Genomic DNA, 24,759 nt, shown 5'->3' on the forward strand with positions numbered 1-24,759 from the left:
ACATACTGCTGCGTTCCTGAGGAACCATTTATAAAACCTGCTTTTTCTCTATTCTGTCAACTTCAGGAAGACTGAACTTCCAAAAAAAAAAACAAGTCTTTTTAATTTCTCCTAAACAGAACATTACACAATCCAAACCCTACTAAAATAAACACCCTAGCCTAGAATTTACACTCAAGGACAACTTGTTATGGAGGTTGAGTACTTAGACCACATTTTGTAAGAGTGGAAACATACAGAGGATACTCAGAGCCTTTTCAGATGTTTGTATTTATGTTTTTGTCCTGCTCTGTGCCCATGTAAATAATCTGATTCAACAGTGTTCCAAGGCGATCACCTTGGTACCAAATGACATGGCTACTTTCCAAAACCATTCTTTTGTGTAAGTACATTTAACCTTTCAGTAAGTTCTGAATACCTCAGGCCACAGATCAGAGCTCATGTACTGGTTTCACGGCTCTTTCTTCCTTCTTTGTTCAAAAGGTGTTTGCCTCATGGTCACTGCCTGGGTTTCTTCTCTCTGTCTGTCTCTGATTTGAAGTGGAAGCACTTCCTTTCTTCTCATGCTGTTTGAAGTTGCAATGTGTGTGACTCATCCCAGGCTAAGTGTTTTGTAGATGGGCAGGGTGGGTCCCCAGCTGCTAGCTGAACCCTGAGAATCGACCGTGGCTGTGGCCATGAACGCTGGCCCTTGTCCCCATGCAAAACCCACTGAGCCACGCCCAGGTCTGGGACCAGTGGCCATGCCCCTCAGTCATTAGCTCCTCCCATAAAGTAGTGGCTGCATATGTATTGCATGCTGGCAAATTACTTTCTCATATGCTTTTTACTTTATTTTTTAAAATTGTATTGCTAATCTTCTCTGTATCGTCCCAGTTTTAGTCTATGTGCTGCCAAAGCGAGCACATCATACTCTTTTTATAGGTGAGGAAAGGAAGGCCCGGAGATCTTAAATAACTTGTCCGAGTTCGCTGAACTGGAACATTGACTCTCTCAAGTCTCAAAACTCTTTCTACCGAAAGAGAAAGATGCATTCTGAGGAAACCATGGTTATTCTGTCTTTGAGAAATAATTTATTCTAGTAAGTAAGATTTTGGATATTCTGAAGATAAAAGAAGCTGGCAGCCCTGAGAAGACAAGAATACAAACGGCGAAGTTGTTAGGAGGCGAATCACTGACCCCCGAGAAGCCGGTTCGACAGCGGATGCAGAAATGCTGCTGGTAGTTTGAACGTGTGAGAGGGCCTCTCCTGAGATGGGAGGGCGGGACTCGGTTTTGCATCCATTGTCGCTCACGTCTGCTTAGGAAGGAATGAGAGGCAGGAAGGAGGGAGGAAGGGTGTGGACTGACCTCCCTGTCATCTGTTTTGCTCTTTATATGCTCTTTGTGTCTAGGTATTCACTGTGCTTTTGTTACTTTAATGGATATCTTATATATAAGCCTTCTCCTTAATTTGGGTACTTTTCATATGAAAAAAATCATGAAAATTTAAGAGGCTGGGAAAGCCAGCTGTGTGAAGCAGGGGTGAAAGGCTGCTGCCCTTTTGCGAACAGAACAGTGAACATCAGAGCTCCTTACACTGATCAGTATGCAGTTCTCGTCTCTTCTTTAGGGCAACAGCTGTACCAATCAGAATTATAATTTTGTCCAAAAATATTTCAGGTACAGAAGCAAAAGCCCCTATTGCAGTGTGTAACACACTCGGGAAGCACCTGAAATATTATTGATTTAAATAGTGATATAACTCGACACTGTGATCCCTCCAGTATTTCACCGCTGTGTTCATCACTTTCTCTTAAGTAACACTTTGTTGGCAAGGTCTAACTTGAATGCATCTCTAAAGAGCACTGTTGGTCGTGGAGGATTTCCTTGTCAATTTTTCATGCAAGGTGGACAAAATAGAAGAGGCATTTTTTTTACCTCTTTTTAATGATGACAGACAAAAAAAAATAGTATGTCCAGAAGAGGAGTATACAAATTTACCATCTCGTTTGCTTTTGGAGTAAGACTGAACTGCTTTGAGAATGGCCTGCAAATATTTGTAGATCCCTGTTGGCTGCACAAATGGCAGGAACCATAGCTACAGAACTTAACTACAGATCTTTTCATTTGGTCCATCGTCAGATAAAGATATCTACTATTAATTTTGAATTCTGGGTAAACACCAGTGATCTTAATTTTCAGGTTCAAGCTTTGAGGCATGTTTATACCATCAAGTCTACACAATGCATTCATACTTTTGTAATCAACTCTTCCTGCCCCTTTTGGAAATGCACCTATGCCAGGGTATTTTGACTCTATACGGTCCTTAGGTAACATCCCCTTGCATGAAAAGACTTTGTCTTTGGAACCAGTTTCCCTTCCATTTCTATGAATTAACCAGTTTTTTAAAAATCCTCATTTTGGAGCTAGTGTTTCATGCCTTTTTCAAAAGGGAGAGAAAAGTAGGGTAGAGAGCTAATGTGCTGCAGGAGCAGAAAAACAGGACTTGGGATCCGTCAGAAAGTCAACCGTAGGTTATAATCAAAGAACCGTACGGCTTATTATTGATGTGACCATTTGCAAAGTGCTTACGTTCTGAGTGACAGGAAAGTGGAGATCATGATGGCCGTGACACCAGCTTGACAGCGTTGGGGGAGGATTGGTATCTGTGATAGTCTTTGAAAACTTGAGATTCAAAGGTTTTTATTTCCTGATTCCATTGCTTTAAAAAAAAAAAAAAAAGCTTTACTGAGATAAAATTCACATACTTAATACATGTCACCCATTTCAAGTGTACACTTCAGTGGTTTTTAGTATATTCACAGATATATGCAGCCATCAGCACAGTCAATTTTAGAATATTTTTATCACCTCAGAAAGAAATCCATACCCTTTAGTTATCACTTCCTGGCCCCCTCCACTGCCTTTTTAATTTTTACTTTGTGTTTATTTATAGAGACTCTAGAATAGTGTTTTAAATTAAATTGAGTAAAAATAAGATTATTTGTGGATGACATGAAAATACTATCAAGAGCAAACCTGTAGGGCTTCCCAGTTAATGCTCTAAGTGCGTTGGCAAGATGAGGGATGATGAGCTAAGTGTTAATAAATGATACTACTAGGAAGAATACAATTCCCAGTCGTGTCTATTTTAAGAAGCAGAGAAGATGGCGAGTACTCACTGTTACTGTTGAAGTCACAGACGCTTCCCGCGTGCAGGCTGGGGAGGAGTGGGTGCGGGATGAGCAGAGAGGGCGGGTGGCACTGCCCCCCAGAAACAGGTCTTCCCAGCCCAGGAAATCCACACTTGTGCTCCTTACCTGTCCCTCAGCTTTCTAAACATGAAATGACTTCATGCGGCAGAGATGGGAAGGAAAGAAGAATGGATGGATGGATGGAAAAAAGGAAGGAAAGGAGGGAGGGAAGGAGAAAAGAGCCACTCTGGGAGCTCCTGTGTTTTTTTGTGCAACCCAAACATTAAGTTGAGGCATTGAAGCAGGGTGAAAATCTGCGTGCATAGTGTTGACTGTGGAAAAGGAACTCAACTGTGGCCTCCTTTCTCTTCCAGGCCGCCAGATCCCACCCTTGGACCCCCTTGAAAATGGAAACAGTGGAACGATCAAACTTGGGAAGCCAGGCACGCAAGCCAGCCGGCGGTGCTGCTAACCCAGGGGCTGCGGTGCTTGAAGAAGCCAGAGCCCATGTCCCTGTGCACTGCTGAAGGACCCCATGCTCGGTGGCCTGCACCTCACTTTGAGAAGAGTGAGCACCCTGGCTTTGTATGCTGGAAGATCTGCTGGGCAGAGCAGGAAATGTCCCCAAAAAAGGAATTTAGAAAAAACTCTGGAAAAACCCGCCGTACCATCACGAATGGCCTTTAATGCGTGAAATGCATATGGGAGGAATTATACTTATTAGGTAATAAGAATAGCTGCATTTTTTTGTTAAAAACCTTAAGAAATTCTCAAATTTGTACAAAAGTCTTGCTGCCTTATGTGTATGGGATTCTAAGGTGGTGTTCCACTTGGATTTCCTCTGTTTACCTGGCCAAACTTCAGTAACTTCTTCAGTGCCATTGCCTTTGTTACCTAACCAACTTCACTGGAGGGAAATTTAATTTAGAAGGTTAGTTTTAGCTAGTTTTGGAAGTAAGCCTTTATTTATTACTTTTCTGAAGGAAATCAGAGAAGTGTAAGATTCAACCATTGCTCAGACTGAGATTTGAGCTATTATAAAAGAGGAGAGAGATGTACTAGAAACTGTTGTCTAATCTCTTTTAATTGGTGAATGTTTTTGTAAATTTTAGCCATATATAAACAAACCAAATTGGACTAAATAAAATATTGCATATAATTCTGGGATTGGGAAGCCTAGTTTGAAAGAGTCATTTAAACAATGACTATGAGGCCGGGCGCGGTGGCTCGCGCCTGTAATCCTAGCTCTCTGGGAGGCCGAGGCGGGCGGATTGCTCAAGGTCGGGAGTTTGAAACCAGCCTGAGCAAGAGCGAGACCCCGTCTCTACTATAAATAGAAAGAAACTAATTGGCTAACTAATATATATAGAAAAAATTAGCCGGGCATGGTGGCGCATGCCTGTAGTCCCAGCTACTTGGGAGGCTGAGACAGAAGGATCGCTTGAGCCCAGGAGTTTGAGGTTGCTGTGAGTGAGGCTGACGCCACGGCACTCACTCTAGCCTAGGCAACAAAGCGAGACTCTGTCTCAAAAAAAAAAAAAAAACAATGACTATGTAAACGGTGATAAATGTAGGATATAAATATTATTCAAAGCAGGGCACGGTGGCTCACGCCTGTAATCCTAGCACTCTGGGAGGCCGAGGTGGGCAGATTGCTCGAGGTCAGGAGTTCAAAACCAGCCTGAGCAAGAGACCCCCGTCTCTACTATAAATAGAAAGAAATTAATTGGCCAACTAATATATACAGGAAAAATTAGCCAGGCATGGTGGCGCATGCCTGTAGTCCCAGCTACTCGGGAGGCTGAGGCAGCAGGATTGCTTGAGCCCAGGAGTTTAAGGTTGCTGTGAGCTAGGCTGATGCCACGGCATTCACTCTAGCCTGGGCAACAGAGTGAGACTCTGTCTCAAAATAAATAAATAAATATTATTCAAGAAACCACATGACATGCATCACCTCCACACTAATAAATTCCTACCCTGTTAGGTAAGTTTATGCACTTAGTATTATTTTACTAAGAGAATAATCATGGTGTTATATCTAGGGAATAAAATTAACTGGAATTATTAATAAATTTAATGTTTGAGTCTAAATCTTAGGGCAAACTTCTAATAATAGCAACTAGTAATAGGTTACAGGAGAGCCAGCCAGAGGAAGTATCAGCACCTTAAAATCCTAGACCCAGAAAACTGCAAAATCAGAGAAGGCATTTTGTACATTGCCAGGCTAGGGAAGAGGTCTGGGCCTGGAGTGCAGTGAACTGAGGATGGGCTTCCATGAGAACCTTCCTTTTCGGATTCCCTGTCTGTTGAGTTAGTTAAAGATGTCTGAATCCAAAGGCGGTAAGGAAAGAAAAAGCATAGAAAGGAAGACAAGTGATTTCCATTGAAAATTCAAATCCTATTACCATTCTAACTTTCCAAAAAACTTGGGATCAAGAAGCAGTTGATCTCCGGTCAGGGCGCATATTGGGAGGCGATTCTTAAAGGCTGCTAGGATCAGTGCTCAGACATGCTCAGCGGCAGTGTGCTACCAAGGGCCAGCTGCCACCTTCTTTGCCATGACCATTCGAGGGCCAGCAAACCGTCACTGACACCTGCGACGTGGAAGTCAGGAAAGAGCTCGGGAGCTGATTAGAGACCCAGCACTCCACTCGGCAGGAGCTGGGGCTGTGGAGTCCTGTCCGGGCCGCGCCCACCACGCTCTTGACAGGCAAAACACACAGTCGGTGTCAGCACCGAAAAGGGAGGGTTATGGAGAGACCAGAGCCAGGGTTACACTTTCTTGATGTTGACTACAACCAAGGAAACAGGGCCAGGTTGAAATATAGGTCCATGTCTTTCAACTCAAAAATGTGCCGTCAAATTGATGTTCTTCCTGTTTCACCCAACTTGTGAGTGTTGATCGACAATCCAGGATGTGAAGGCTGGAAAACATTTACTTTGTTCCAAGAGTTCTACTTGGCTCTCCCAGACAGGTACCTTAAAAATTGCTAGCAAGTGTCATTTGGATGTCCTAGCAGGGCCTTTGCAAGCATTTTTAGGTTTTTCCCCTACCTTGTCCACATTATTGGCTTGACATGATTCTGCTTTGAAGGCCAAGAAATTATCATACCTCTTGCCGAAGGTAAAAAATTTGAGTTGAAAATTGAAGTGCCCTCTATCCAGGTGACATGCAGACTTAGTTTTGAACCTTTCCTCTTCCAGCTTTCCTTGAGAACCTGGGGTTTTCTCCACACAGCTGCTCGGGTTTCCTAGCTAAGATGGTAGGCATCCCAGCGGAGAGTCTTGCGGCTTTGGGCTGGGTTTGCAGTAGTTGTATTTTGCATAAAACGTCCAGTCTTAACCAGATGTACTGAGCTACCCACTAATGAGCCAATGGCATTATTGCAGAAGCACATGAGGGTGTGAAGCCACTCTTTTTGTATTCCCTTAGCTATTCAAGCCAGTCAGAAGACAAAAAATACGTATGTGCGTCATCACCACTCGCAGAGATCACACTTGGGCATGCAGGTATTCACATAGACATTGAGCCTTCTCTGAAGATAGATGCTCAGGCCTTGTCCACAAGGAGGTTTTCCTACTGTGCTTTATTTTTAGCTTGAAATTACTTTCTGGCTATTCTAATAATTGAACCATAACCAAGTAATATTATGTAAAGACCTGGAAATTACTGTTGCTAAAAATGCCAAGTAGTTTCATGTCCTGTAGCATCCTTGACATCATTTCCCAAAATTTGCTCCTTTTCCCTTATTTTCTTTCACATATGTATATATGTGTAAATATGATTATATATTTGTTGCGCTGGCGTGTAATCCATTCCACTGGCTGAGTTTGGCTCATGGCTGTGTGTTATGTAAGGTAGGCTTGGACTCTCAGAGGGACGATTTCCCAGTGGAAATCTCTAGAATGGAGTCATGCAAACATTTTATGTAGGTACATAATCGACTTGCCATTTTATGGTTAAATATGGTACGTTAAAGTGCTGTACATGACTTTACCTTGCAGACTAAAAGGCTGAAATCCTAAAACTAACTTGTACCCAACAATAAGGGCTGGGCCCCACTGAAAACTGAGTTCATTTTCTGAGAGAGGTTTGGACGACTGAAATATTTCTTCTGCAATCAAGGACTTTGTCATGTGATGACTGAAATTGAGCTTCTCCTTTTCTTTTCTTTTCTTTTCTTTTCTTTTCTTTTCTTTTCTTTTCTTTTCTCCTTTCTTTCTTTCTTTCTTTCTTTCTTTCTTTCTTTCTTTCTTTCTTTCTTTCTTTCTTTCTTTCTTTCTTCTTTCCTTCTCTCTTCTCTTCTCTTCTCTTCTCTTCTCTTCTCTTCTCTTCTCTTCTCTTCTCTTCTCTTCTCTTCTCTTCTCTTCTCTTCTCTTCTTTTCCATTTTTCTTGTTTTTTTTGTGGGTTCTGCTTCCCACTGCTCTGTGACGCTCTTGGCAAGTCCCATGATGAGCTAGTTTATGAGCTACAGGGCTCCGAGCTGTATTCAGACCTATTAGGTTTCAAGTTTACTCTTTTAACATCATTGTTGAAACCACACCCAGTAATTCAATGGCACTGCCCCCTGTGCAAACTGTTCCCTTGTATTTTTGTAAAGGGCTTCCGTCTGGGCTGGACCCAGTTCTTGCACATAAAAGACGCTGCTGCAGACAGCTAGGGCCTTTCCACTTGTATTCTATGCTATAGTAAAGCATTTCTCTCAACAGTGCCCAATTGTATCTGTTACTTTTGGTTTAACACACACTGATACATACTAATAAATATTTTAAGTTCTACCAAGTTTGTGTTTTTCTTATTATAATTTCAGTAGAATAACACAGTCAACTCAGAGTAAAGAATGATGGTTCCCCAGAGAAACATGGGCACCTGTAGGTGTGAAGACATGCATAAGGATGTTTGCTGAAGCACTGTTGCAATAGCAAAATGTTGTCTTCCACTAAGGAAATGGATCAATTAAATATGACACTGTCACATGCTGAACACTATGGGGTAATTAAAATGAATACAATATCTATAATGCACCAACATTTAGCTCAAAAACAACATGGCGTGCAGGGCTGCCATCCTGCTCCCCTGAGGGAGCCATTCCCATAGTCCATGTGAATGGAGCCCTCAGGAACTGTGCAGTGCACAGTCTGGGCAACCAGCCTGTGGCCCTGGCTGAATAAATTAAGCAAGCTGAAGAAGTACTAATGCATATCAACTTACACAAAACAATGATATATATTGCTTATCAATGTGTGCGTCTGTGTTAAAATAAAAGAAAAAGAAGGAAAACGAACTTCATGATGGTCCCTACCTGTGGGAAGGGAAGGAAGTGAACAGGATCAGGGAGGAAAACAAAGGACATTTAATTATCAGTAGTTTTTGTTTACTTCATGATGTAAAAATCTGAAGCCAACATGATGAAATGACAGTATTTTAAACTATGTGTTTTATTAGCCTCTGTATTTTTTTTTTCAAAGAGAAAGGGGTATGGAGAGAAGAAACAATGAAGGATTAGGCTGACTTTAATATGCAAGAAAGATTTCCCGAGTAGAACTGCCCACTCCGTGCAGCCAGCACGTGAGGAGGCGGACTCACTCCCATCCCTCCCATCGCAGCCTCTGTTGCCGCCAGCACGCACTTTCCCATACATGCTCTTGTGGGGCTTGTGCTTTCTGTGCGCAGCTTTGACGTCTAGATGACATGGGAAGCAGAAGGTGAGGGAGACGCAGGGCCTTCACCTTCGCAACATTCGAGACACCGCCTGAGGCACTGCTGGGAGGTCGCTTCCAATATGCCATCAAAGGAGAAAAAGAAACACCATTACCAACAGGAGACCCAGTGTTCAGTGTTTCGATGTCATGAGAAAACATGCCTTTCTTTTGCATTTGCTAAGGAGTGGTTACCTATTTATGGCAACTTTAGAAGATATTTTTGGAAATAATCCTGTGATTGGATTCAACCAGCAGCTTTCGTGCAGGCCAGCCTCTTTGTCAACAGCACTGCACGGGGCTTCCTCCCTCTGTCCCTCGAGCTGCTTGTCCCACACTGGGGCCGCATTTAACAGCACCCGGTGTCTGAGCAGTTACTCACTGAGGCTGGAGGAGTCTTCATGGCAACTTGCACATGTTACACAACAACTCTGGTTCAAATGCTGCTTTAAACAGTCCGCAAACACTTCCTGTTCAGGCACGCATTGTCCAGAGAGCAAGACTTGCAGGTTGGAAGAGTATGGAGACTTTACCCCAAGTTCATGCGCATTCGTCTCCAGGAGTCTCTTCTCTCAAGTTTTCAGACATACTGTAGCAATGTGTAGTTGAACTGCCTTTTTATACAAATGTGAAGTTATCTTCTACCTTCCATGCCAGTGTTCTATTTAAAAACTGAGACGATGGGGGATGGGCATGGTGGTTCACACCTGTAATCCTAGCACTCTGGGAGGCAGAGCGGGGAGGACTGCTTGAGCTCAGGAGTTCGAGACCCGCCTGAACGAGACCCCAGCTCTACTAAAAATAGAAAAATTAGCTGGGCATGGTGGTGTGAGCCTGTAGTCCCAGCTGCTTGGGAAACAGGCAAGAGGATCGTTTGAACCCAGGAGTTTGAGGTTGCTGTGAGCTATGATGACACCACTGCACTCTACCCAGGGCAACAGAGGAAGACTCTGTCTCAAAAACAAAACAAAACTGGAAAGATACCAGCAGATGTTGGCAGGTATAACTGAACAAAAATAGGCAGTCCCATACATGCTAGTTGGAGTATAAATTGGTACATTCTTTCTAGAAAGCAGTTTGGCAATGTATATATAAAATATTTGAAATGGTCATATCCTATGACACACTAATTCTGTTTTTCTGTTTCTGGGAATTAATTTTAAGTATGTGTGTGTCAGGTGATCCTGAGCAAATGACTTGGCTTCCCTGGGCCTCAGTTTCCTCCTAAAATGGGGATAGCATCATGTCACAGGGCTGATGTCGGGATGGGTGAAATCCTTGTCTGCTCGTCACTGGGGACCGGGAGCTAGTGGCTGTGGTGATGCCGTGGGCTTCAGCCTTTGCCCAGGAGCTGAGAAGAATTCTTTTCTCCTGTCCTCTTTTTGTTCTTTTCCTTTTTCTTCTCTTGAGAGGCAACGTGGTGTGGAGATTAAGAAATTCAGAGTCAAACCGCCTGAATTCAAGCTCTGTAATTTGGTGACAGTGGGACCTTTGGCATATTGGTCTCTCTAAGCCTCTAGTTTCCTCATACGTAAAATGTAGATAAGAAGTCAAATGTACACACATCCACTCTTCTGGAATCCAAAAAGCTTCATAAATAGAAAGATTTTTCCTGAATTTGATGTGGACTCATTTGGCAACATAACCAAACCTGAACCGATGTAGTGCTATTTATAATCATTATTTATCTAACCAGGAGTGAATTTTTGTATAATTAGCTGCGGAAATACCATTGTGTTTGATTGTAGGCCCCTCCCCTGGGTCTGCTGCAGTGTTCTGTGATAGATATGCTGTTTGACTTTTATAAAATCCAAACAGAATTTTGAAAAAATCTTCCCCCAAGATATAAAGTATTGTCAGCCCACACAGTATCTGCGCCCGAGTGTGTTGTGGGGATTAGGTGACACTTGGGGGCTCCAGGCAGCTCTAGGGGATGCTGCTTGCACAGAAGGCCAGCGCTAGGCGCCTCCTAACTGGAGCCACGGGGTTCACCCTACAGAAATGTTACGGCCCTGGCACCAAGCAAGCGCCCCAAACAGTAACAGCTAACAGGAACACAGTGGCTGGCTGTGTGCCAGACACCATTCTGGGTGCTGTATTTACATCATTTACCTCTTTTTATTTTTACCACAACCTTTCTGAGGTAGATACTATTATCTCCATTTTACAGATGAGGAAACCGAGGCATAGGAGGTTAAGTAAATTGCCCAAGACCATAGACTTTCTGATCAAGAGAGGCAGAAGTCAAACGCTAGCTACTATTATTCTTTTCTCTTATTATAAGTATTGCAAATAATAAAGGAATGAAGAAAAGGAAATCTCCCATGGGTTACATTCAAACTATATCTCATTTTATCCACGAAACAAATCTGAGAAGAATGCACAATTGTTCTCCTTGGTACAGAAGAAGGGAGAGCTGACATGACTTCCTCAGTTTTATGCAGTGAGTCAGGAGGGCAAGCTGCCTTCACGCTGACGTCCGTCTATCCTGTTACAAAACGCATTCTTGCATCTTGCGTAAGGGGTTGTTTTTTTTTTTTGTTTTGTTTTGTTTTGTTTTTTTGAGACAGAGTCTTGCTCTGTCACCTGGGCTAGAGCGCAGTGGTGTCAGCTTAGCTCACAGCAACCTCAAACTCCTGGGCTCAAGCAATCCTCCTGCCTCAGCCTCCTGAGTAGCTGGGACTACAGATGCAAGGGACCATGCCAGGCTAATTTTTTCTATTTTTAGTAGGGATGGGGTCTCACTCTTGCTCAGGCTGGACCCAAACTCCTGAGGTCAAGCAATCCTCCCGCCTCGGCCTCCCAGAGTGCTAGGGTTACAGGCGTGAGCCACCGCTCCAGGCCTCCACTCACTAAGTTTTGCTGAGGGGGCTAAAGGTTAACCAGCTCCAGGCAGAAGGGCTGAGTCACCCAATTAATGGAGACTTACCGCTTTGATGGGAACGGCTGATCCCAACTGCTGGTGAGACTCTCTTTGGCCCTGTTACTCAGGCAGCTTGATTTCTCTCTCCCGTTCCCTGACCTTGGCGTTGAAAGCCCTGCTCAGCACTCACTGAAGTTAACTGGCTTTTTGAAATGACACAAATCATTCCCAATTGCATTAGAGTCCAGCAATCTCAACTTTGCAGGCCCTGAGGCCCTGAGTTGGCTTCTGAGAATCCAGTGCTCAAACCAGTGTCCCCAAGTGGGCCAGGATGGCCTGTGGGTGGCCGGCTTGTCTCCTTAACTTTGAGATCTCCCTCGATTTGCACGTACCTTTTCTCTTTTGCTCTTTTGGAAGAGGATCCCAACTCGTTTCTAAGGTACATCCCATGCTTTTTTTTCTCTCTCTCTTTTAAAATTCGCCCTGCACCATCTCCGCCTCCCATCAGCCTACGTATATGCATACGTAGTTTTGATCAACCGTTATTCTGTCTCCTTTTCCCCACCAAGCCACCCTCTCTTGCCCCACACTGATGAAATTCTCAAGTAGAATCGTGATCTACTACCTTGACCTTCTAGCCACTGACCGCCGGAATTCAGCCCGTCCCTCTGCACTGTCAGAGACTACCTTGACCTCCTCCACTGCCCGGCCGCTCCTGTCTCCCGACTCTTCCCGCCACCGGGGGCACTGGAGACAGTCGGCTCTTCCTCCTGGGCCCTGGCTGCATGGTTCCTCAGCTTCGTTTTCTGTCCCTTTTCATTTTCCTTTGCTGGCTCTTCTTAGACTCCCTGCCTGCTTAAATGCAAGGACTTCCTGCAAATTTGTGTTCCCGGTCCTCCGCAGTACACCACCTTCCTTCTGATCTCATCAATTCTCTGGCTTCAACTGTCGCCTCTAGGTGTTTGGCTTCCAAACTGTGGTCTGGCCTGGCTTCTCCCCAGAGATCAGGCCTTGATCCCCGGCTGCAGGATGGGTGTGCCCGCAGGCGTCCTGCTTCAGGTCCCCAAGCCCCCTCTGGGCATGTAAACCCTACTGCACCTTGTTAGCTCTGCAGTTGGTGCATTGCGTTCTCCCAGCGGCTCAGGCTTCTGAGAGTCAGTTTCATTCAGCTCCTTCCAAGCATTGACCAAACCATGTAAATTCTATTTCCAAATCTCTCAAACCTTTTGACACTCTTTCCACTGTCCTAGTGTGGGCTCTTCATCTGTTCTGTCTTGGCTACTGGGATAGTTTCTCAAGAGATCTCTTTGAATTCTGTCTGAGGCCCTCAGATCTATGGTTGAATATGCAGCAGTGAGTCAGCTGAAGTACAGGACAAAGTAAAGTACAGGTCACATCATCTCCTCCAGCCCAACCCATCCCTGCCCCAGCCCCGCCGGGATTCCTGCTCCTGCCTGTGTCACGCGGCTGCTTTCTCCTGCCCTGGGAAGGCCGTCCTCGTTTGCTACCCTCTGCCAGGCGGTGTACCACCAGGCTTCCGGAGGCCGGCAAGCAATTCTAGGAGGCTCTCCCAGATCTCCCAAGGGTTGATAGTCCACTCTTCTAGTCGCTCTAGAGCTAGGGGCAGAAGGTTAGCCTGTAAGTTAAGGGCAAATAGTGTTTATCAGAGACATGTGTTTAGTGCATGTTTTGCACTAAATACATTGAGTGTAGTATTTAAATGTCATTTTTATTCCCTACATTCTGGGTTGCAGCAGAAGACCAGGAAGTTAATTAGGTATTTCCCTGGAAGGCCAGAGAAGAAGAGAAACTCACATGACACAGGCACTTCAAGCCTGTTGTGCAAGTTTTCGCTGCGTGTCTGGGGCCCTCCGTGCTGGGCAAAGACTGCAGACACCAAGGCACATGGCTTACCCTCGAGGAGCCTGTGTTAGGGCTGGGGAGGGAAGATCCGTGCCGCGTGACGTTGTTTCCTTACATGTGTAGTGCTACAGGAGGGGCTGAGTGGCTGGGACTCAGTGTTGACCTGTGCCGTTTTACTGTTTTTCGATTTAAACCTTTTTTGCCTAATATTCTGATTTGAAACTTAGTATGGATGGTTTGGAAACATTTTATGGAAATGGTTTCTTTTCCCTCTTTCCTATTTCTTTATTGAGAGGCCAAGATGAAGATGGTGGTTTGCTAGATGTTAATAAAGGTCATTTCAGCAAAAATATATGTTAAATTAAGTGTTTCAGTGTAAACTTTCTTCAACTGTTTCCCATCCATTCTTTTATTCCTTCATGCATTAAGCACCCACTGAATGCCATGCTCACTCGTGGTGAGAATGAGCTCAGGCCCTTCCAGGGGGCCAGTATGGTGACCCTGAACATGAGAGCCACAGCGAACACACTGAGAAGTGTTCCCTGGGGCTGCTGCCTTGCTGCTTTAACGTTCTGCCCTGCCGTGGCTCACCAGTTCTGAAGGCAGGCGCACTCTTCAGCACTGCGCTCATCTGCCAGAGAAGGTGGGCAGCAGGAGGGTCAGAGAGCGTGTGCAAAGAGCAACTTTCCTGTAAATACGTGTACTCTAAAATTTAAAGTTTATGCAAAAATGCATTATGTTTCTTAAGGACGTTCTGCTCTCTGGATTAAATTCTGGGAGGACAGTAGGAGGTGAGCGCTCAGTTAGTCCTGTAGGCTGGAGGGCGCCGGGCTGAGTTCCGCCACCGCCACATCTTCAATTGCAGATTTGATTTCTAGCAGGGCTCTTTTCTTAAAAAATTCTATGAAAGGTACCCATTATGTATCTTATTTGTGTTTTAGTGGTGATTTGGATTAAATTCCCCCTTCCCATTGCCTATCCATTATGCTCAATGAACGAAGGAGTCTGAATCTTTACAGGGCAATATTCTCATTTTTCCACAGTAAATTGGTGGCTACTTTGGCATATGTAGTATATAAAAAATAAAACCCTAAATGTATACATATGATCTCTTTAACTCTCCCTCTGAGATGGTTGAATTTTTAGCAAAAGGAATGATTTATAGACTGACTTCACTTTAAACCATTTCTTCATCATAATAGAATCTTCATTGAATTAAATTCTAGAAAGTTTTAGCACTGCTACTTTTATGCTGTTATATCAATATTATTATTGGTTTGTGGCTCTTGTGGAGGTGGTCTTAGAATTATAAGTTCAGAAGTTTATATACAAATATATCACTCAGAGTGAAAATCAGAGAAGAGAAAATTAATGGATTTAACTGCACAAAACTTGGCGCATCTATATATTGCTCCAAAAATATCATAAAGAAAATTAAAAGGCAAACTAAAAAATAAACTATGACAATAACCGGCAAAAGGGGAATGATATATAAGTATATATAAAATAAGGAAATTAATACATATGGCGATGCTTCCCGCCCAAGAAATATCAAGCAAATGCTATGAGATAGCAATTTGTAAAGGAAGAAATAGAAATTAATAAGTATTTTAAAAATTTCACCTTAATAAAGAAATGCAAATTCTTACTAATGACATAACATTTTTTGTCCATCAAATTGTACTTTGACACCTTGCTGCTAGTTAGAAAAGCCTTTCTTAAAAACATTTTGGCAAAATCTATTAAAAGTCTTGAAAATGTCTACCAATTGATCTAGGAATTTCATTTTGAGAAATTTTTCTAAGAGGGAAATAATATGTGAAAAGATTCATAAATATGTTTATTACTACATGGTTTGTAACAGTGAAGAATCAAAATCAACCTGTATATCCACCAATAGAAAATTATTTAAATAAACCATAGTTCATCCATTCAAAGGAACACTTATCAGTCATTAAAAATGATTATCTATGTCAGGCGTCAGCAAACTATGACCCATTGGCCAGCTGCCTGTTTTTGTAAGTAAAGTTTTATTGGGACACGACCATGACCACTTGTTTATATATTGTGCGTGGCTGCTGCTGTATTATCTGCCAGGGCTGCTGTGACAAACTGCCACAAACTGGGGGGCTTAAACAACAGAAACATATCATCTCATAGTTCTGGAGGCTAGAAATCCCAAATTACAACGTTCTGAGGCCTATGAGAAACGGATCTGTTCCAGGCCTCTCTCCTTGGCTTGTGGACGGCTGTCTTCTCCCTGTGTCTCCTCACATTCCTTTCCCGCTGTGTATGTCCGTGCCCACGTTTCCCCTTGGTATAAGGGTACCAGTCATGTTGGATTAGGGGCCCACCTTACTCTAGGATGACTTAACTAATTATATCTGCAACAACCCTATTTCCAAAAGAAAGGCCGAAGTCTGAGGTACCAGGGGCTAAGACAAACATGTGAATTTTGGGGGTTCACAGCTGTACTCATGATGGCTGCTTTCATGCTACCACAACAGAGTTAAGTAGTATGACAGAAACATGTGGTCTTCAAAGTCTAAAATACTTATTAACATTATCTGGCCCACACAGAAAAAAATTTGCTGACTCATGCTCTGAGTGAACATGTTTTGACATGGAAAGTATTCAAAATCTATTTGTAAAAATATTTATTTTTATTTTTGTGGTAACATAGTATTTTGTTTATTCTGTTCATTAATAACTAATACTTGAGAAAATTTACAATATTAATAGGACTTTAACAGAAAATAAACATACATTTTTTTTAATATCTCAATACTATCTCCATAAGAGAGAGCATTAAAATCATAATGGTCAAGATTATTATGTGGAAAACATAAATAAATGCTTGGTGTTCGTGTGTCTACATATAATTCAGTGTTTTTTTTTTGTTTTGTTTTGTTTTGTTTTTTGAGACAGAGTCTCGCTTTGTTGCCCAGGCTAGAGTGAGTGCCTATAATTCAGTTTTTAATGTAAAGTTCTTTGGTTCCAAGAAAGAACATTTGGTTTACTTCAATGCTGGGATGGGCTCTTCTTGGCATTTCTTCTGCTATTGATTTTTAGTGTAGTTATCTGTGATTTTGTGAATGGAGTTGAGTAGAGAGATACCCACCATGTTAATTCCAAATAAGAGTATATAACTGACTACCATAGGAATGAAACAGGCGAGTAACATAACTGCCTAATATATATGTATGTATTTGGTTTTTTTGAGACAAGGTCTTGCTCTGTTGCTGGGGCTAAAGTGTATGGCCTCATCACAGCTCACTGCAGCATCAGACTCTTGGGCTTTAGTGATCCTTTTGCATCAGCCTCCTAAGTAGCTGGCTCTACAGGTGTCCTACCACATTTGGCTAATTTTTTCTATTTTTTGTAAAGAAGGGAGGTTTCTCTCACTTTTGTTCTGGCTGGTCTTAAACTCCTGGCCTCAGGCGATCCTCCTGCCTCGGCCTCTCAAAGTGCTAGTATTACAGGTGTCAGCTACTGCACCCGGCCTGCCCAATACTTTTGAGGCCAATAGGTTAAGCCTAAAGTGTTTAGTCAATTGAGGAATAAAAGCCCATAATAACATGAGTGCTGAGTTCTCTGTGCAAGTGTGACCAGGGGGCCTCAAGGGACATGAGAGGGAAGTTGAGGCTAAGGGCACTCATTGGAGGGATGCCAACATATACTCTTAAGAGAAAAGGATGACAAAATAGTATCTTTTCTGGAAAATTATCTCATTTGAAAATATTTACATATGAATAGAAAAAAGACAAAGATTATTAGCATGATCACAATATTAGCAATGATCCCTAAACTAGGAATGACTATGAGTAATTCTTTATTTTCTTTTCATTTATCCATTTTCTAATTTTTCTCTTATGAACATGTATTATTTTTGTAATTATAAAACCAAAAACTTAGGCCAGCATAAGGTATAAGGAAAACTGGTCCCTAATGTTGTCCTTATAAGGGTGTGGCAGCAATGAACTCATGCCCAGTGCTTATCACAACTCCCGTCTGGCGTAGCTTCCCAGTACAGCAAAGGCTGGCAACGAAAGCTACGTTTCCTTGACACCCTTGCAGGTGCGAAATAGAGTCTACCAGTAGATGACCGTGCTTGAGAAGGAGGCCATTGTGTGCAACTTCTGCCCCTTCCTGCAGGGGCTGGTGGGAAGTCGGAGCAGAGCACCCGTGTTCATCCGCAGCTCTGAACTGGCGGGGTGAGGCCAGGGTGGGCTCACCCCGGGATGGCCGCTCTCACGGGAAGTTCTTGAAGCCAAGAGGACGGCAGCCTTCTGATTCCCCACCTCCTGGATGCGCTGGAGGCTGCAGCGCCCCGGCAGGCGTGTTCGGTAACACTGTTCCGTGTTCCGGGAATCATTCCTAGACACCTAGCCTGAACAGGCAGCCTTGCCAGCAGTCTTGTAATTGCTGAAATCATCGTATGCCTGAAATAGCTGGTTGTTTTTGTTTCCTGAGACACAACCCTGACTCACATGAGTTCTCATGGGCGCTTTGGGGATGAGCTTGTGCTGAAGGAAAACATACATTTTATGACAAGTTGAATGAAAATGATTCAGAGGCATCGATATTCCAAGTCGTTTGGAACCCACGTGAATTGCAGAAGGAAGAGTAAAAATAACTGGAACAACTGCCAAGCCTGAAACACAGCTAAGGTCTCCAAGTGTAAGCGTAACGGGGTCACAGATTTCTTCTCTTTTGCTAAGACGTGCAGATACGATGGAGCCTAAACACTTCTCCAAGATGGATCTACTCTCCTACCACCCATGAGCCTTCTCTCAGTGGGTTTTGGGGTGGGATGGTGAGGAGGAGAGAAACTGAATTAAAGTTGCCTGTTTCTGGAATTTCAGCTTAAAGGACACTTTTCCATGGTGGTGGCAGCTCAACCCCTCGTGTCCTCCCTTTCTCCGCAGCGTCTGGGTGCACAGGGCTGTGTGGGTCAGTGGGGCCGGACGCCTGGCCTCTTGCTGGTTTCGCCTGGCCCCGTCCGTAGTCAGGACTGTGAGGATTCACTCACCCGTGTGGGGGGGGGCATTGTGTTGTCACTCGCAGGTGGAGTCTGTGATTCTAGTCTTTGCCTCTGGTGACAAATGCCCCATGCTGTGACTTCGTGGTGCTTCCTCTGGGCCTCTATTGTCCCCTGGTCTCAGAGCACTCCCAGACCCACCCAGGGGTGCAGGACTTCCGGGTCCCTGGCATGCCCCAGGCCTACAGACCCATTCAGGCCCTGTGCCGTGGCCGTGCTGTACCGGGGCGAGTGCTGCCGGAGATGTGCAGTCCATGCAGACTCCCCCTGGCCTTCTGGTGGAGCAGGAGGCCAGTGCCCTCTGCCCCAGCTCTCCTCCAGCACGTCTGACCAGCGTCCATGCCGAGGTTCTGAGCCGGAGCGGGAGGCCAGGACACATGCTTCTGTCCTGGTGCTTCCCCATCCACTGGCAGGGAAGGGGTGACAGTTTCACTTCCTTCTCTAGTTAGGGAGTTCCTCTGTGTCATAGTCTACTCCCTTCCAAATAGCCGCAACTCTGTATAAGCCAGAGTCCAAAGAGAAAATAATTTACCAGTGAGCAAGGCCCAAAATAGTATCCCTTTTATGTTCATAAAGCCTGATGACTTGCATGAGTTATGTCCAATCTCACTGTTTTGGCTCCTTTCTCCTAACATCACTGAGGAGGAGGACATTGAACAGATAAGTGCCTGACATTTATGCCCATCCTCTGCTTTAGAACACAGCACAATGGAGAGGCCCAGCAGCTACAGAAGCCCTTTGCTTTAGAGAGGGAAGACAACCTCCTGTCCTAAAACATCACATCAGAAAGGTCCCTAAGTCTTTGCCCAAGGTCTCCCAGGGTGAGCGGGGAGAGCTTTCCTGGCCAGTGTCTGAGGAGACAGAGTGGAAGCACAAGCTCTTCCCGGGAAAGGGACTCACGTTATCAAGAAACACGGATTTGCTAAGGCCAGCAGTCTCTCCCCCACTGCCTTTTCCCCGTAATAACATGCATTTTCGTATACAAATCCAGCTAATTGAACCACTGCCGTTAGACGTTTTGAGGCTTCTATGGAACCTGGAGGTCTTACCGGTTAGACCACCCTCTTGATTTCAATACTTACGTTGTTGGGGTAAAACTAAAACAGATAAGGATCTGTTCAAAGTATGTGGAGAATACAAAATTCTCCATAGATACATAGCATGTTGGACTGGATGTGTCATGCAGAATGAGAGTGGAAAACAAGCTAATAGTCCTGAACCGATAAAAGAAGTCTTCCCAGAGACAGGTGTGTGATTCTGACTCCAAGGGGTGGAGTGGGAAGGGAAGGGAACTGGGACCAGCCATGAGGAGGCTGCTCCCCACCAAGCAGAGAGCGGGGAACCTGTGTACTTGGATGCACCTGTGCAAGACAGGGTACAGGCCAGGCTCGTGGGCCTGGGAGGTGGGGGGAGAGACCATCTGGCAGGAGCTGGACATCTGACATCCTGTGGCACTTTCCAGAGGAGGCTAACATGATCACAAGGAAATACTTAGGAGATGGTCACAATGGGCAAGTCATAAAGGGAAAGCTAGAGCTGGAGAATCCTGCAGGAGATTGTGGGGAAGCTGGTTCACATGACCCAGCCCAGACAGGACACTTGGCAAATGGCACGGCAGCGTGTTCGTTCAGAGCGTGGGCTTTGGAGCCTGCCCCACATCCTAGCTTTGTATCTTGACTGAGCTACATAACTTCTCTAAGGCTCAATTTTCTCATTTGCAAAGTGCTGATCATAATGGTACTTACCTCAGTGGTCTGCTGTGTTGTAGGAAATAATGCCTGCTTTGAACGCATATCCACAGCCTCGGGCACAGTGTGGCCACCACTGTTGATGCCACCATGAAGCTCTCAGATATCACTGTTGTGAGTAAACATAGGGAAAACCAGCTGTAACATGCTACCTGAATAGAAGTTGTGACTCACATTTTGATGCTAGGTTGTACAGGCTGGAAAAAGCTGGAGAGTACTGCCTCTGCTATGTGGCACCTGTGACAGATCAGGAGCAAATGTAGACAAGCTGGCGATGGAAAGAGTTAATGCTGGTGCCCCAGAAAAGCCAGATATGAAGCTGGCTACTCAAGAAGACACAAATGAAGGTGACACTAATGGTGAGTGAGGAGGGAAGAGGGTTGCCTTAGGAACCTGTGCACTTAGGGAGTGGTCAGTGTATAGTATTGAACCAAGCAGAGAAAGTTATGGTTAAAAAAAACAAAAACAAAAACATAGCCAGGCTCGGTGGCTCATGCTCATAATCCCAGCACTTTGGGAGGCCAAGGTGGGAAGATCACTTGAGGCCAGGAGTTTGAGACTAGCCTGGGCAACATAGTGAGATCTTTTTTCTAAAAAAATAAATAAAAACATTGGCCAGGCATGGTGGTGTGCACCTGTAGTCCTAGCTACTCAGGAGATTAGGAGGCCAAGGCAGGAGCCCGAGAGTTCAAGGTTACAGTGAGTTATAATTGGGCCAGAATGAGAACCTATCTCTAAAAAACAGTATCTATCTATACGTATGTATGTATACATATATCTATAAAAGATACATGTAATCACATATTATTTGGCCTTCTGTTGAATGAGGTTATTCAAATTAATATGTCATTCATCAGACTTCATTCATTATCTCTAAGAATGACATCAGTCTTCCTTGGATTATATGATTAGACTGTTTTTGTTTCTTCTTTTTCATTTTTATTTTATTTACTTTTTTGTTCAGAAAGTCCATTACAGATTCTTTCCAGCAATGTGGCTCTTCTGGTTCCAGAGTTCTTGGACACAGCTCAGGCCAAAGAGAAGTCCTTTGTTCCCATGGTCAACAACACGCTCTATGTGCCCACAGAGGAGTCTGAGGTCCCACAGCAGGGTGGTGACATTCCCAAGTTCTCAGCAAACACCATCCAGCCCAAGGAGGACAACATCTCTAAGTCCCCAGAAAAAACCATTCATCCCAAGCTGAGCAATATCCCTAAATCCCCAAAAGAAGCCATCTATTCCAAGCTGGGAAGTACCCCCAAGTCCCCAAAAGAAGCCATCCATCCTAAGCTGAACAGAATCCTTGAGTCACCAAAAGACATCACCCAACCCAAGCTGGGCAATATCTCCAAGTCCCCAGAAGACACCTCCTATCCTAATCTGGGCAGTATCCCCAAGTATGCTAAAGAAACCACCCCTCCCAAGATGGGCAATATGCCAAAGTCTCCAGAAGACACCACCTATCCCAAGTTGGGCAATATCACCAAGTCTCCAGAAGACTCCAACCATCTCAAGCTGGGCAGTATCCCCAAATCCCCCAAAGAAACCACCCATCTCAAGCTGGGCAGTATCCTCAAGTCTCCAGAAGACTCCACCCATCTCAAGCTGGGAAGTATCCCCAAGTATGCCAAAGAAACCACCTATCCCAAGCTGGGCAGTATCCCCAAGTCTCCAGAAGACACCACTCATCCCAAGCTGGGCAGTATACCCAAATCCCCCAGAGAAACCACCCATCTCAAGTTGGGCAGTATCCCCAAGTCCTCAGAAGAAACCACCCATCCCAAGCTGGGCAATATCCCCAAGTTCCCAGAAGACACCACCTATCCCAATCTGGGAAGTATCCCCAAGTCCCCCAAAGAAACCACCTATCCCAAGCTGGGCAATATCCCCAAGTTCCCAGAAGACACCACCTATCCCAATCTGGGAAGTATCCCCAAGTCCCCCAAAGAAACCGCCCATCTCAGGCTGGGCAGTATCCCCAAGTCCTCAGAAGAAACCACCCATCCCAAGCTGGGCAATATCCCCAAGTTCCCAGAAGACACCACCTATCCCAATCTGGGAAGTATCCCCAAGTCCCCCAAAGAAACCACCCATCCCAAGCTGGGCAGTATCCCCAAGTCCCCGGAAGACACCACCTATCCCAATCTGGGAAGTATCCCCAAGTCCCCCAAAGAAACCACCCATCTCAGGCTGGGCAGTATCCCCAAGTCCTCAGAAGAAACCACCCATCCCAAGCTGGGCAATATCCCCAAGTTCCCAGAAGACACCACCTATCCCAGTCAGGGAAGTATCCCCAAGTCCTCAGAAGAAACCACCCATCCCAAGCTGGGCAATATCCCTAAGTTCCCAGAAGACACCACCTATCCGAATCTGGGAAGTATGCCCAAGTCCCCCAAAGAAACCACCCATCCCAAGCTGGGAAAGATGCCCAAGTTCCCAGAAGGCACCACCTATCCCAATCTGCGCAGTATCCCCAAGTCCCCCAAAGAAACCACCCATCCCAAGCTGGGCAGTATCCCCAAGTCTCCAGAAGACACCACTCATCCCAATCTGGGCAGCATCCCCAAATTCCCCAAAGAAGCCACCCATCTCAAACTGGGCAGTATCCCCAAGTCCTCAGAAGAAACCACCCATCCCAAGCTGGGCAATATCCCCAAGTTCCCAGAAGACACCACCTATCCCAGTCAGGGAAGTATGCCCAAGTCCCCCAAAGAAACCACCTATCCCAAGCTGGGCAGTATTCCCAAGTTCCCAGAAGACACCACCTATCCCAATCTGGGCAATATCCCCAAGTCCTCAGAAGAAACCACCCATCCCAAGCTGGGCAATATCCTCAAGTTCCCAGAAGACACCACCTATCCCAATCTGGGAAGTATGCCCAAGTCCCCCAAAGAAACCACCCATCCCAAGCTGGGAAAGATGCCCAAGTTCCCAGAAGGCACCACCTATCCTAATCTGCGCAGTATCCCCAAGTCCCCCAAAGAAACCACCCATCCCAAGCTGGGCAGTATCCCTAAGTCTCCAGAAGAAACCACTCATCCCAATCTGGGCAGCATCCCCAAATCCCCTAAAGAAGCCACCCATCTCAAACTGGGCAGTATCCCCAAGTCCTCAGAAGAAACCACCCATTCCAAGCTGGGCAATATGCCCAAGTTCCCAGAAGACACCACCTATCCCAGTCAGGGAAGTATCCCCAAGTCCTCAGAAGAAACCACCCATTCCAAGCTGGGCAATACGCCCAAGTTCCCAGAAGACACCACCTATCCCAATCTGGGAAGTATGCCCAAGTCCCCCAAAGAAACTACCCATCTCAAGCTGGGCAGTATCCCCAAGTCCTCAGAAGAAACCACCTATCCCAAGCTAGGCAGTATCCGCAAGTCCCTAGAAGAATCCATCCACCCAAAGCTGGGTAGTATCCCCAAGTCCCCAGCAAACATCATCCAGCCCAAGCTGGGCAGTATCTCCAAGTCTCCAGAAGACACCACCCATTCCAAGCTAAGCAGTATCCCGAAGTTCCCAAAAGAAATCACCCATCCCAAGCTGGGCAGTATCCCCAAGTCTCCAGCAAATACCATCCAGCCTAAGCAGGGTGACATCCTCAAATTCTCAATGAAAACAATCCAGCCGGAGGAGGGTGAACTCCCCAAGTCCTCAGAAGAAATGATCCAGGAAGGCAATATCCCCAAGGCTTCAGAAGAAACGATCCAGTACACAGAAGGTGACCTCCCCAAGGGCTCAGAAGAAGCCATCCAGTTCAAGGAAGGCGACTTTCCGAAACCCAAAGAAGAAACAATGGAGTTCCTGGAGGTGGACATGGTGAGAATGATCCTGAGCAAGGAGGACTTCAAGGCAGCGCTCAAGGAGGCTGGAGAGAGGTTGGTGGCTGTGGACTTCTCGGCCACGTGGTGTGGGCCCTGCAGGATCATGCGGCCAGTCTTCCATGCCCTGTCTGTGGAGCACGAGGACGTGGTATTCCTGGAAGTGGATGCTGACGACTGTGAGGAGCTGGTGCAAGACTGTGCGGTCATGAGCATCCCAACCTTTCAGTTTTATAAGAAAGAAGAAAAGGTGGGTGAGTTCTCTGGTGCCCTTAAGGAAAAACTTGAAGAAATCATTGAAGAATTAAAGTAACCATATATTCTGAAAACATTGTAAACAGTCAGCTGCTTACAGTTTGTGATTTATTATTTACAAAAAATTATCAGGTATAACAAATGTGTATGTCCAAATGGCCCTGCCTGTACATTGTTAAGTATTAACTCTGCCCTTTAGAAAAAATAGTCCAAGCATTAAAGCACACTGTGACTATGTTTTTGTTGCTAGTAGACTGTGAAATCAGAAATTCCTTTGGTGGAGAGTGGTAGTCC

The 24,759-nt window shown here is 45.0% G+C and overlaps 2 protein-coding genes across 2 annotated transcripts in view; both read left to right on the forward strand.

Moving 5' to 3' along the window:
- Positions 1–7,960, forward strand: part of RAB31 (RAB31, member RAS oncogene family) — a 123,539-nt gene extending 115,579 nt beyond the window's left edge. The window contains exon 7 of the mRNA XM_012746175.2: positions 3,551–7,960. Coding sequence (XP_012601629.1) covers positions 3,551–3,648 — 98 coding nt within the window. The 3' untranslated portion in view covers positions 3,649–7,960. The remainder of the gene's footprint in view (positions 1–3,550) is intronic.
- Positions 7,961–8,066: 106 nt separating this feature from the next.
- TXNDC2 (thioredoxin domain containing 2) lies at positions 8,067–24,552 on the forward strand. Its single transcript, XM_075993686.1, has 2 exons — positions 8,067–20,751; positions 21,357–24,552. The coding sequence occupies exons 1-2, from the start codon at positions 20,667–20,669 to the stop codon at positions 24,521–24,523; spliced, it is 3,252 nt and encodes a 1,083-aa protein (XP_075849801.1). The 5' UTR covers positions 8,067–20,666; the 3' UTR covers positions 24,524–24,552.
- The last annotated feature ends 207 nt before the right edge of the window (positions 24,553–24,759 follow it).

Source organism: Microcebus murinus, chromosome 17, assembly GCF_040939455.1.
Source record: "Microcebus murinus isolate Inina chromosome 17, M.murinus_Inina_mat1.0, whole genome shotgun sequence".
In the NCBI taxonomy this organism is placed as follows: domain Eukaryota; kingdom Metazoa; phylum Chordata; class Mammalia; order Primates; family Cheirogaleidae; genus Microcebus; species Microcebus murinus.

Bases quoted from the DNA above. Each gene is read 5' to 3' on its own strand.
- TXNDC2 (XM_075993686.1), top strand. From the start codon at position 20,667: ATGGAAAGAGTTAATGCTGGTGCCCCAGAAAAGCCAGATATGAAGCTG. The intron at 20,752-21,356 runs GTGAGTGAGGAG...TTTTTTGTTCAG, and splicing joins AAATGAAGGTGACACTAATG to AAAGTCCATTACAGATTCTT.